This window comes from Epinephelus moara, chromosome 20 (assembly GCF_006386435.1).
Source record: "Epinephelus moara isolate mb chromosome 20, YSFRI_EMoa_1.0, whole genome shotgun sequence".
In the NCBI taxonomy this organism is placed as follows: Eukaryota; Metazoa; Chordata; class Actinopteri; order Perciformes; family Serranidae; genus Epinephelus; species Epinephelus moara.
In genome coordinates this window covers 32,837,688-32,851,264 of record NC_065525.1, presented here as the reverse complement: position 1 = coordinate 32,851,264, position 13,577 = coordinate 32,837,688, and the positions used below count along the sequence as shown (strand labels likewise).

Here is a 13,577-nt window from a genome sequence, read left to right as displayed (position 1 = left end):
CACACATAAAACACACAGGAAAGGAAAAGTTTTCTCACCGGTAGCTTTTCTCGTCTCCAGATCCAGGAAACAACAGTTTGACACGCTCCAGGTCACGTCTGTTTTGTCAGAGTGTGTTTGCTGTGCTTTGTCTCAGACCATATGATTCAAAAACATTCAGAGGAAGAGGTGCAGCCCTGCAAATCTGTGGGGAATCTACAGTACTTGATCTGTTGAGCGTGCCACTGAAAAGGAGAAAATGGAAGTGAGGAAACTAAACATCTTCCTATTTCAGTCTGACAAGTTTTTGACCGCTTCAGTTGTGTTTAGAAACTTCTTAACACCCTCAGTCGTGAAAGAAAACCCTTTCAAAATCCAGCTGTAGGAATGCATTGAGCACAAGACTGTGTTTTTATTTGTACATGAAAAGCAGAAATTTGGAGGTACAAGATTTTCATGCAACAGAAAGCTGCCTGCTGGAGCATTCAGTATTTACCACTGCCGGTCTGCAGCAGCTAAAAGTTGAGCAAATATGGTCAAGGACACTTCCTGAACCCCTGTTGAGAGTGAGAGACTTTCTGCCAAACATTTTGATGCTGAGTATTTTCATCATTCTTCTGTGGTTTATATTCAAGCTCTTCTTCTCTGCAGGGTTTGCTTACAGGTGATGAATGTCTCACCTTGAGGAGAAGCAATGGAGGCTGCTGTCTTTGAGTATCACAAAGAGGAAGACACCGTGGACATCGAGGCTTTTCAAGGTATGTGTGTGCATTCAGTAAACTGATAAATATCCTGTCGTCATTTTCAGCCTCAGTCAGTCAGTCATGATTTGTGTATGTTTAGGTTCACAGTTTTTCAAGTATATCTTAACGGGATATTTCAGGTTTTTTGAAGTGGGGTTGAATGAGGTTGTCATCCATAGACAGTACATTACATATGGTAGATGGCAGTCAGCACGCCCCCTGTTTAGAGAAGCAGGCTGGAGTACGACATGGTGGCTATGCGTTCTACTGCTGTGGAGGGGTCACCTTTTTTCACCATCTAAAAAAAGTCAAAATAAGTTTAAGTTTACACTATACTGAGAGTATTTTCACCGCTGTACCTTGCTGTCACACTCTAATCTACAATGGGACAATGAAGCCTTTATATCGCCCTCTTTAAGCCAGACTCCATTAAGAAAAACAGTGATTTAACAGTGAGCACGGTTACATGCGCACAATAATCAGATAACTGGGAATAATCAGGTAATGGTAATAATCCAGTTTGACACGTTTACATGCACTTCAATAATCTGATAATCAGAAAAACTTGGTTTACATGATTCAGTCCTTCAGTTGGATTTCTCCCCAAGTACATGACATAAAACTCAAACTTCCTGTTACAGTAGGAACTCATGTCCTTGAAAAACCTAGAAAAGTGTGTAGTTTATCAATGTGGAGCCAATTTTACATACTTTGGGTAGATTTAGAGTAAAAGTACTGCAAAGTGCAATATACAAGTGTATTGTATATAAACTTGTCACACATAACATAACATATAAGTAAGATAAAATAAAAGTGACAATTTAAACACTGAGAATATAAAAATATATTATTTTATGTAAAATCTTTATCTGAAAGGAAACAAAAGCTGTCAGATTAACATAGTGGAGTAGAAAGTACAATATTTCCCTCTAAAATGTAGTGGAGTGGGAGTATAAAATAGCAAAACCCGAAAGAAACCAGATTAAAGGGTACACATGCACCAAATAATCTGACTATTGGGGAAAAGCTAGGTGTGTTTATCTGATTTCTCATAATCAGATAATGGCTTTTATCTGATAAAGCCTATCGGATTATGCTGTTTACATGACCACTTGAATAATCAGGTAACTCCAGAAATCAGATAATGATCGGTTTATTAGTGTGCATGTTAACACGCTCATTGCTGAACACAGGAGCTGCTGGTTTCCCACTGCCTCAATCAGTTAATTTGTTTGTGTTATTGTGTGACTTTGGCATTTAAAAAGCTTAGTTTGGATTCACCAAAGTTACACAATAAGACAAACTAATTGACTGATCAAAGCAGCAGTAGACCAGCAGCTCTCGTGTTCAGCAAGCTAAAATGATTGTTTTTGTCAGTGGAGTCTGGTTGCGTAGACAAAAGCATGGATGTAGAACTGAAGCTGTTAACATCTTCTCCGTCAGAACAGGCTATCTGATGGAAAGATAAAGCGCTGAAAATACTTTCAATATAGTGCACATTTCAGGTTATATTGATTTTATTAGTTGGGACTTTTTTGGGTGGCTAAAATATGTTTTGTTGCTTACCCCCATCCACAGCAGTACATTGCTTAGCTTCCATGTTGGTCTCCAGCCTGCCTCTCCAAGCTGGGGTCCTGCAGACTGACTATAGATACATACCCCATAGAACCCCACTTCAAAAAATCTAAACTGTCTCTTTAAAGGGGAACTACGCCTATTTTCTTATGTGTTATTTCTATGGTCAAGGACATTAGTCTTAGTCTTAGTCTTAGTCATCAGTAAACATGAATAACTCTGTCCCAAATCCAGAAACTAGATATGACATTACACGTTTGAGACTTAGGATAGGACACACAAGATGTGTCACAGACACACAGCTGCAAAGTGCATCAGGCAAAAAAGTGCCTGGAAAACCATTAACTGTATTTAAAGATGGATAATTCGTCATCTTCACTTACCCCCACTGTACAGAAATGAAGCCAAAATATCCTGACTTGAATGTAATCAAAAATGTAAAGTATACAGAATGTGTGTGCATTGTCTGTGCACAACCCATGGCTAGGAATGTTGAAACTTTACATGTCAGCAACACTGTGGTTAATGTGTGGTAAGTTTTAGGCACAAAAAACACTTGGTCATGGTTAGGGAAAGATAATGCTTTGGCTCAAAATACCTAGTTTCAAGGGTAAAATCCTTGCTGGAAAAGAAGCAGTGTCTCAGTAAAAATATAATTGCTTTTCGCTGCACTTTCCGTAGTGGAAATACAGCAATGGGTCGCTAAAAAAGCACCATGTTTGGTGCCAAAAAAGCCGCTGGAGAGACAGCAACAGGTGGCTAAATCACAACCAGTTTTGTTGTTTGTTGGTCTTGAACAGTGGTCTGCAGCTTGGCAGGCATCATCAAGATGACATGCCATCAGCTATTCCCTCCACCTCCTGATGCCAAAGTCGGCTCATATACTACGTCACTTTAGAAATGTTGATATGATTTGTATGAAACATGCAAGTGTAACATGTCCGTGGTTTGCACATACAATGCCAACATTTTCCTCTGGCGACTGGGCCGCTGTGTGACACAGAGGTGTTGCCTTATAATTAAAAATAAATCAAAGTGCTACAAAGGATCAGAGAATGATCAATCACAGAATTATGGCATATAAAAGGTTGTAAAATAAGAAACAATACAATCTGACTGATTCATTTTGTTGACATATTCACACAGGAGGGAAGCAGAAGCTCATTCAGCCAACATCTTTAAAAGACCCCAAATTTGAGAGGCTAAAGGAGGTAAGAGAATATTCCCTGTTATCTACACATAGAGCTTTGTCTGACTCTCTGTCTTCTATTTAATATTTACTGTTACATCAAAACCCATCCTTGACTACACAGGAAACACATTACAGCGCCTGCATGTATATCAGTGCAGTGAAGAGCATGAATAATATCTGATGCAGGGAGAGAGGTGGAAGGATCAGTGAAATTTTAATGAGCATAATTATCAGAGGTGATGGGAGACAGATCAGAGAGTCACAGCGAGGAGTTGTCGGCAGAGTCGGCTGGATCTGACTTTAAAACAAGGTTTTGATTGGGGGAAGATGGCAGCGCAAGTGTTTCAAGCGAGCGGCAGTGAATGAATAAATAACTCAATAAGCCTGACACGTCTGGTATGTAGGGCTGGGAGGACAAACAAATAAAATATCAGTTATTTTGGGTGGGAGTATTTTGTATTTGTCATCATTTCCATCTACTTCGGAATTGTATTATTTCTGAAAATCGAAGAGAATTTTAAAAAACAAGGCTTCATGCTGTTTTTCACTTGGCATATTTGGGGAAAAAAATGCATGCAAAAAGATGAAAGTGTTTGGTGTGTCTGACTGTGTGATGAATTGTGTTTTGGTAGGCACTGGTTTATTGGATCAATAGTACTTTGAAAACGGAGCACATAGTGGTTCAGAGTCTGGAGGAGGATCTGTACGATGGGCTGGTGCTTCATCACCTGCTGTGTGAGTTAATACACATTTCTACAGTTGAACTGTTTTTGAATGTGAAGATGAAAACTATCAAATGTTTTCCCCTTGTTCACCTAAAAGTTGGTTGTCTTGATAACCATAACACAGTCCTTGCCAATAAAACTATACTGATAATAATTACATTTTCCTTATTTCTACAGCAAGGTTGGCCGGAGTGCATCTGTCAGTGGAGGATATAGCACTGACCAGCCCCGCTCAGATCCACAAGCTGGAAGTGATCCTGGAGGAGTTGGATAGTAGACTGGGCCTGCAGGACAGCAGCCAGATCAAGTGGAACGTCAAACGTGAGTCATGCAGCTGACTGGGCTTCAGCAACGGAGCAACAAGAGAACAAATGTTCTGTTCTGGCAATGGCTCGGAATTACAACGGGATTTGGTGCTAGCTCAAGGGTGCCATGTTAGTTTACACCAACTGTGAGGGATTTTGGTGGAGATAAACACGGCGGGGTTCTGTGTTAATCACCTGTCAGTGGATTCTTTTTTTGTCCTCGTGCTATGTTAGGGAAGAAAAGAAAGGCCGCAATAATAATCAGAAGTTTAGAAGAAACTGAAAACCTAACTGTGAAATTCAAGTAGATTCCAGTCACTCATCTGAACTTTCCCTTCATGAATCATACAGCTGAAAGGACGTAACTTGATCCACTAAAAAGTGTCAGAAATGACTGATTGTGTTGAGCACTAACCTCTGACAAACACACTTTATTTACTGCGACTGCTTCACAATAAATAACACCTCATATTTCACCCATTGAATGCTTTTAAAGGGAAACCTCTGTGTCTTTTAACCTGGACCCTGTTTCCCATGTTTTTGTGTCAAAGTGACTGATGGACACAACTATTTTGGTACCTGGTCCAGTATTGAGAGAGAGCGTGACAGCCACAGAAGTGTAATCCCTGTGGGCAACTGTGCACCATCACTTAATCCACATCCACTTAAACTAGGGTGGCACCAATTTCTCAACCGCACATTGGTATCAGCAGATATATGCCTTGTTGACTGCCATCAACCTTTCAGCAAATAAGATGACATTCACCGATGGCAGTGGCTGATGTTTTTCCGTTGTGTCAAATTTGCACAAGCAGGACTCAAGACTCACAGTGTCCTGTCATCTGTGGGACAGTGAAAATATGTGTCTGGGACGAACAGCTGTCAGAAGAAGAGGATGCGCCCTATGTTTTCCCAAATAATGCTACACTGCGAAATCTTTGTTGACATCGGCAGGAGGAGAGCTAGTTAATGCTAGCTGTTAGTAGCAGCTGATGGCTGGAGGTTACAACTGATGGAGGTTGCACTGAGTTACATTTTGATGCATTCAAGCTCTCTTCAGTAAAAAGGAGTATTTGGCGAAGTTCAATTATAATATTCTAATGATAATAATGAAAAAACGGGAATAAATGCAGCAGTTTAAAGGAGAAATGCGTTGATTGTTTTACAGCAATATAAATTAGACTGTGAATTTTGATACATTACACACAGTAAAAAGGCTTTTGAAGCAATTACAGCCACACTGTATTTTTTAAACATCCTTGATGGTACCGGCTCAGAATTTCACAGTGTACCCCTAACTACAAGTGTTTGGTTTTGCCACTGACAGGCTCAGCTTATTATTATAAGTGTCTGACAACAATTCATAAAAGACCCGAGAGAGAAATGAAACATTCGTTCAAGGAGAAGTCTCGCTCTAAAGTCTTGTGGACTTTTCCACATCGTCAGAATCAGCTTAATATTCAGCCACAACACTGAAAATGTTGTACATAACACTATGCTAGGCTGTCTGCACTCCAATGCAACAAAGTCATCCTGGCACCCCTCTCTCCAACTTTCACTAACGTTTCCACAGTTGTTTTTCCTACCACGAGTCACCTCTCATGAGATTTCAGGATGAGACTTGTTGAGCAAGAGTTCATCACAACAACAAACACACCAACGGAAGGCAAGGAAAAACATTTTATTTCTCTGTAGGGTCCTTTCCATAATGTTTTCAGACACTTGAAATAACAATCTGAGCCTGTCAGTGGCAAAACAAGCACTTTAAACGGACATAAAATGGCGGTGCACAATTACCTTTAGTGCTTACATTCTGCCTTTTTCGCTTCCTCGGCTGCAGCACTCTCTCTCAATACTGGACCAATTTCAAAAATAGTTGCCTCTATTAGTTAGACACAAAAACATGGGACAATAGAGTGGAGATAGAAAAACACTGAAGTTTACCTTAACTGTGAAGTAGCAGGAAATGTTTGGTTTAATAATCTATTACAGCTCTGATACGGTTGTAGGAGTGTGAGTAGTTAACAGTGAGGCTAATTAAAAAGAGGCTAATTACATGCTGCTTCATTTCCTGTGAATCCCTTGTGCATATGGGATGTAGGCGATTGTATAGGTAATTTGAAAATAGCCCCCAGATTGGCGGACTCCGCCATTATGCATAGTGGGGATTTCTGGCACACCTTCTGATTTTTAAGGTGAATATCTTAAACTATTTTAATCTGCACTGTTTTGTCACATTATGTTTGTTGTCTGTTCGGTTATTTGTTGCGTATACTTGTTGGTCTCACAATGTGCCATTTAAGTACTTAATACTATGGCTTTTGACCTCTTCGGACTCCGCCACTGACAATGAAAACTACTACATAGATTGTTGAAAGATTGCCGCCCATTAACAGTATAAAAAACAGGGTTTAATTTCATGAAAATTTTAGTGAATATAACTTAAAATTTTCATTAGTAATTACATTTCATTCAAGTGTTCATTTAATAGAAGACTCCAATCCTTTTGGCCTTTGTTCGCTGTCGCACTGGGAGGTGCTGAGTTCTGTCGTATCAGTGCAAGTTGTGTTTTATGTGTGTGTGTTTTGTTCTCTGCTGTTCGCCTGTCAGTCATCCACAACAAAGACCTTCTGGCCACTATTCATCTGCTGGTTGCCATGGTGAGATCTTTCCAGCCTGAACTCGAATTGCCACCGAATGTGAAGGTTGAAGTTGTAGTTATAGAAGTGAGTTCACTTTGTTTCCCCCAAAATCTTGGTATTAAACACACCTTGAGGAACTGCTGCTTAATCTTGGTTAATGTTCGTGCAGGTGACTGGAAGTGGAATCAGATCAGAGGTACAGACGGAGATCCTGACGGAGGAGGGGTGAGCAGATTTTTTTTTCTCTGTGTGATTCTGCGGATGTGAGAAAAACACCTCATATTTATTGGTCTTCTTCAACAGGGACTCAGGCTCAGACTCCCCCAGCAATACTGAAAGTGAGTAAAAAGCTGTCGGAGGTTGAGTCGATTTGACATTTTGAATGTCATCGAAGCAGCATCACGGCCCACAATGACTTTAACACACTTTTCTGGCTGTCTGGTCACGCAGGGGAAGATCCCATCGAGCAACTGCTGAAGCTTGAGGCTCACAAGGTCAACACAGTGAAGAAGGTATGACAAAGAGAGGAGGAGAAGTGCTGAAGTAGCTTAAAGAGTTAACTCCACTGGCAGTGACAGAGCAAATGTTATGGTGTTAAGACAGGAAATAAATTAGTATAATTTGTTTGTGATCTACATAAAAACATGAGGAAGATGCTTGAGATGATCAAATGGAAGAGAAGTATTCTACTGGTGTTTTGTTATATTTGCAAATGGCTAAAAGTATAAGTAAGTCCGTTCAAAGTAGGGTTATTTCAACAGTCATTTTCATTATTGATTCATTTACTGATTATTATATGTATGTGCTTTACATGGTTTAACCAGGGTTTAAAGGGGCGTCGGTAGCTTAGTGGATAGTGCCGGCGCCCCATGTATAGAGGTGATGCCTCGCTGCAGTGGTTGCGAGTTCGACTCCGGCTTGCAACCCTTTGCTGCATGTCAGCCCCCCACTCTCTCTGTCTCTCCATTTCACACTGTCCTGTATATTAAAGGCAAAAAGCCCAAAAAAATAATCTTAAAAAAAACAAGTTTTAAAGGTTTTAAAGCATTTCAGGATTTAGTTGAATAAAATCAGGCAAGTAAAACAGTAAATTTGAAAAAAGGGAACACGCGCAATGAAGATAAATACCAACAATGAAACAGAAAAGCAATGTTGTCCATTACCTGCCCTGAAGACTCTACTGAGGCGAATAAATTAAATCAATTAAAACAATACAAAAAATAAAATAAAAGAATAGAAAAGATAAAAAAAAAGAAATATCAATAATGACATGATGAATTTTTTGAACAGGTAAGTTTAAAGAAGTGATTTAAAAGATGTCACTGATGCTGCAAGCTTCAGACCCTCAGGCAGGGAGCTTCAGAGCTGAGGGGACTGGACCGCAAAGCCCTGCCTGAGGATTTGAGGAAGGCACTGTCATGAAAAGGTGATGCCAGTCACAAGTTCCCAAAGCCCAAGTATGTACCATTATAATGCTTTTTGTTCAACTATCAGTCTAAAACCATGGACTGTATAAAATAATGCACATAGCTACTGTGACGCCACCCATTAGTTTGTGGACTCCCGTTTTGAAGCCTCGAGTTTGGCATTTTGGCCTTTGCCATCTTGTTTTTTTTTAAGCCAGAAGTGATCATATTTGGGTGAAAGGGTGGAGTTGTGCAGGAGCGAGGGGTGGATCTGACTCATAGACTGTCAGCAACGCCCCACAGATAGGCTGTCACTGAAGTGACCTTGCACTTAGTTATGCGCTTTTTATTCTTAATAAAATGTAAATGGGTGTCTTATATAAAAATTCACCCCCTGTACAGTTGTCATGAATGTTGAAATTAGCTATAGAGACCAAAAACATTTTTCATACCAGGCCGTAAACTTGTTTTTTTAAGATATATTTTTGGGGTAACATGCAGCAAAGGGCCACAGGCTGGATTCGAACCTGGGCTGCTGTGGCAACAGCCTTGTACATGGGGCGCCTGCTCTACCCACTAAGCCACCAATGCCCCATAAACTTGTTTAATTCTGTTGTAAAGTTGGACATGTTGACATGGAGGTCTATGGGGATTGACTCACTGTTGGAGTCAGCCTCAAGTGGCCATTAGAGGAACTGCAGTTTTTTTTGGCACTTAATTGTTGCTTCATTTTTCAGCCCAGGTTGTTGCTGCTTGTCCAAAACCCAAAGATGTACAACTTATTCATGACTTCAACAATTGATTATTTTATAAAAAAAAAAAGTTGCCAAATTATTTTCTGTCAACCTTATTCCTTGCCTTGTTAAAACTAAATAATGTCCAGCCAATTATTCATTCATTTTCCATAACCGCTTCTCCTGTCAGGGGTTGCGGGAGGGCTGGAGCCTATCCCAGCTGACACTGGGCGAGAGGTGGGATACACCCTGGACAGGTCACCAGACTATCACAGGGCTGACACATAGAGACAACCATTCACACTTATGTTCACACCTACACACACACACACACACACACACACACACACACAGACTTGTTGCTCCTGGTCCCTGGTTAGAAACCCCACCTTTCTTGCTGTGAGGCGATAATGATAACCACTGAACCACCGTGACACCGGTCCAGCCATGTCTTTTATATATGTAAATCTGTATATAATCCCTCTGACAGTGACAAACTCAAGCATTTGTCATGTTTTGATAAAAATGAGGGGTATCGAATGAAATAAAGGAAAGAAAAGGGTGTCAAATGAAGCACACTGTTGGTGTTAGTGTCACTTAAAGAGTACTGGTATTGGCACTGGTACATACATGTCAGTTAAATAAGACCAACTTATATTTCAAACTGTTTTTTTGTTGTTGTTAGGCCATCCTACACTTTGTCAACCAGAATATGTCGACCATGGGTCTGCAAGTGGCTGATATGGACAAACAGGTAAAAACAACATCTGTTGTGGAGCACTGCTACTTTCCCCTGAGATTACATCACCTTCCCTGGACCGGCTGTCAGATGTATATTTTCCATCTAGTTTGCTGACGGTGTGATTCTGCTGCTGCTGATCGGACAGCTGGAGGGATTCTTCATCCCGCTCTACGACTTCAACCTGACACCTGTCAATCACTCAGAGATGGTACAGTATAGATTCAGTCCAGATTCCTGACACATTAGTAAGAGAAGTGAACCCTCAGACAGGTGATGACTTTTTTATTCTGCCTGTAGATGCTCACAGGGGATGTGGGTGTCATTTGCAATATATTTATTTATTAAAAATCATCCAGTTGAAAGCATAATTACCAATTTCAATTAGGATTTATTTTATTTTTGCCTGATATTTTGTGAAAATGTAGACACACACAGGCTGCATTGTTTTAATTCAGAAGTTCTACTGGAAGATCATAACACAGTTTTCATTTCCTATTCGAGCTAATCTAATTTCCCACAAGAGCACAGTGGATAATGAGCTACAGTACTGAAACCTGATCCAAAAACGTGCCTATTACAATATAAGATATGATAAAAATTAATATTTTACAGTTCCCGTAATAAAAGTAGATGCATAATTACTTCTGTGTCACTTATAATGATATCTTTGATCTCACTTTACTTGAAGCATTAGGACGAGTCTATGAAAAAGTTATGACTCTTTTATCACAGATATGAAGACTTTATGAATAACTTAGCGTATAAAAGACACTGTGACACTCCATATGGAAAGTATTTTTGGCACCTTGAAAACTAAAAAGCCTCTGGCTATAAACACATTATACTATATTACGGCCTGATCCGAAATATGTTATGGTAGATTATGTCTCATACAGCTTTATAATCATCTTTATGATGACTTATAATGTCTCAGTTAAGGTGTGATGTTATTGTTTTACCATTTTATAGTCATATATTAAATTTGACTGCCATAAAATCATTGACATTCAACAAATGTGCACAGTGTAATTAAAATGATTTGTACATTAACGCTGGGGTAGGCAGAAATCTGGAAAAGGCAAAAAACAAAACAAAAAAAAATAGCTGAATTTAAAAATACACCCTCCTCCTGCAGCTTGCCTCTTTATGTCCTAAGCTCCTCTCACCTTATGACTACAGGCATATGTCCGCACTTTAGGCTATACAGTGACCCAGTGTTTCCATCCATTGATATTTAGTTTCTATGCAGAATATTAGTAATAAATCATATATACATAGCTGCATCTCCATATGTGTCCATATGTTTCACAAATTTTGCGCTTGTTGAAATCCAGAATTTTTTTTTGACCTTTTCATTGTATAGTCAAACACAGCTCATTCTCTCAGCCCCGCCTTGTCCCGCTCTCTCTGTTTATCAGACTACAAATGAGACAAGAATTAGGGAGCTAGCCACCCCGCAGTCCCTCCGCTTTGCTCCCCACTGCTGTGGACTGCTTCCCAGGGAGGAGACAAGACAGTAGCTCAGGAGACAGACCTTTGATCAGCTAAAGCTGCTTGAAATCAGCCAGCACAGGGTGTCATGGTGGGCTGATTGCTAGCACCAAGTTTAACCTGTCAGCTCATCTAGTGGGGAGCTGAGGCTGTCCCGTCTCCCGGAGCTGTGGTTGCTGACTGGGGATCTGTCTTTAGAGTTGCTGCCCACTGTCCTCCCGGGGAGGTGGTCTGTAGCAGCAGGGACTGAGGTGGAGGACACTCTGTGATTTAAGGCTTTACGTTAGATACATAAACATAAACCTGAGGCCACAGCCATGAGCCTTTACCTCCAGTTAGCAGAAGGTTGAACTATTAGCATAATTTTGTCGCCATTTCTGAAACATCTTACTGATATTTACGTTTTTTTTGTGTGTGTTTAATGTCAGATTCTTTTAGATTCTCTTGTCTTCTTTTTTTGGGTTGCTTTGCAGTGTAGGCAGTTACTGCTAATGTTGGAATAGCAACTTTCTCTGCAGCACTCTCTACCATTGAATAAGGCTTACACTACAGGAACGTGCATGCTCATCTGCATCTGTACAACAGCCAATATGGACTCCATCTCTCTGAAATGACCTGTGATTGGCCAAAGTCCCCCGTCAGAGGTTAGATTTCTTAAAGCCTGCAAACACAGCCAAGAGGAGGTGCAGAAGTAAAGTTTGTTTATAGAGTGGGCCAGGAATGAGTCATACAACCAGGAAATGAGTTAGCATTTCACCACTCACAGTTCTCTCTTCTCAAAGTCCACGCGTTCTTTGAATGGGTTGTGGTTAGATGCCTGAAATAAGATCTGTGGTTAACACAAGCTGAAGAGACGTTTTGTTCTACGACTTAAAATACATCAGTAAATACCCCATGCATAAACCTTGAGGCTTTTATGTGTCTTAAAAAAGGCTGTTGCTAACAAGTGCCTAAATGGAGGTACAGAAAGTTATCATGCCGAGCAGTCAGTCTGGTCATAAGACCTTAATGTAGTTTGTTTATAGCCTTACGTTACCTTTTTTTACTTTTGGCGATCGCGTTTAGGCTTCAATAATGATGAAAATGGTATTTATTTGTGAAGATTATCTTGCTGAATAAACCATGTAAGTATCATAAACATTTGTTTGCCACAGAGGGAACCAGTACAATGCCAACTTCTGCGTCAGCCTACAGAAAACCGTCATCCCTGGAGCATCCTATTATGGGATTTTTGCCCAGTGATGCCAAAATTAAACTGCCTACCCCAGCTTTAATACATCAACGACTGTAATCCACTAACATAATATACATTATTCTGAAGTAAGCCATTCAGCATAATGAGTATTTTTACTTTAAGTAGCCTACTTTTAGGTGTAACAGAGTATTTCTACACTGTTGTATTGACTTTTTACTTGATCTGAATACTTTTTCCACCACTGAACAGGAAGTTGGTCATTCGCTATAGTACCTAAAAATACTGCAGCTACAGCAACTGTAAGATATCACCACACAGTATACTAAAGTATATTGGTGGGTATATTAGTGGGTAAATTTCACAGTAGAATTTTATAATTTTATTGATGATTTTAATGAAAATGTGGTGTCTGGATTTTGTGTTCGACTTTTTTAAATTTCTTCGACCTATAGATTCAGAATGTGACCTTGGCCTTGGACCTCCTTAATGACATGGGCCTTCACATGTCCAGTGTTGAGCCACAAGGTGAGGAAATTGCTCTCGTAATACACACACACAATACACACACACACACTCACACACACTGACAGTAGATTTTACTCAGATTAAAATGCCAGGCACAGAGGATGAAAAACAAAAAAGCAGAAGCGCCTGTGAGCACAATGATTGCAACAGAAAAACAGCAGAGCTCCAAGACGAGCAATGTCAAACTAATTCAGATGATATCGACTATCAAGAGCATTTATCTGTGTGACGGGGAAACGCCAAAATCTGTTAGTGCATCAGGGGAAGGCGGGGGGGGGGGGGGGGGGGGGGGGGGGGAGGGTGGGTTTGACAGGTTTAGGAGG

General features: G+C 40.2%; 1 protein-coding gene across 2 annotated transcripts in view; it reads left to right on the top strand.

Moving 5' to 3' along the window:
- Window positions 1–223: 223 nt before the first annotated feature.
- Window positions 224–13,577, top strand: part of parvg (parvin, gamma) — a 17,708-nt gene continuing 4,354 nt past the window's right edge. The window contains exons 1-12 of one of the 2 annotated variants that reach the window (XM_050073260.1): window positions 224–244; window positions 631–737; window positions 3,444–3,508; window positions 4,122–4,224; window positions 4,392–4,535; window positions 7,130–7,245; window positions 7,331–7,386; window positions 7,465–7,499; window positions 7,612–7,673; window positions 9,987–10,055; window positions 10,150–10,251; window positions 13,182–13,254. In XM_050073260.1, coding sequence (XP_049929217.1) covers window positions 674–737; window positions 3,444–3,508; window positions 4,122–4,224; window positions 4,392–4,535; window positions 7,130–7,245; window positions 7,331–7,386; window positions 7,465–7,499; window positions 7,612–7,673; window positions 9,987–10,055; window positions 10,150–10,251; window positions 13,182–13,254 — 889 coding nt within the window. In that variant the 5' untranslated portion in view covers window positions 224–244; window positions 631–673. Of the gene's footprint in view, window positions 245–418; window positions 546–630; window positions 738–3,443; window positions 3,509–4,121; window positions 4,225–4,391; window positions 4,536–7,129; window positions 7,246–7,330; window positions 7,387–7,464; window positions 7,500–7,611; window positions 7,674–9,986; window positions 10,056–10,149; window positions 10,252–13,181; window positions 13,255–13,577 lie in introns of those variants that run through there. The other variant, XM_050073259.1, reaches the window with a different exon arrangement.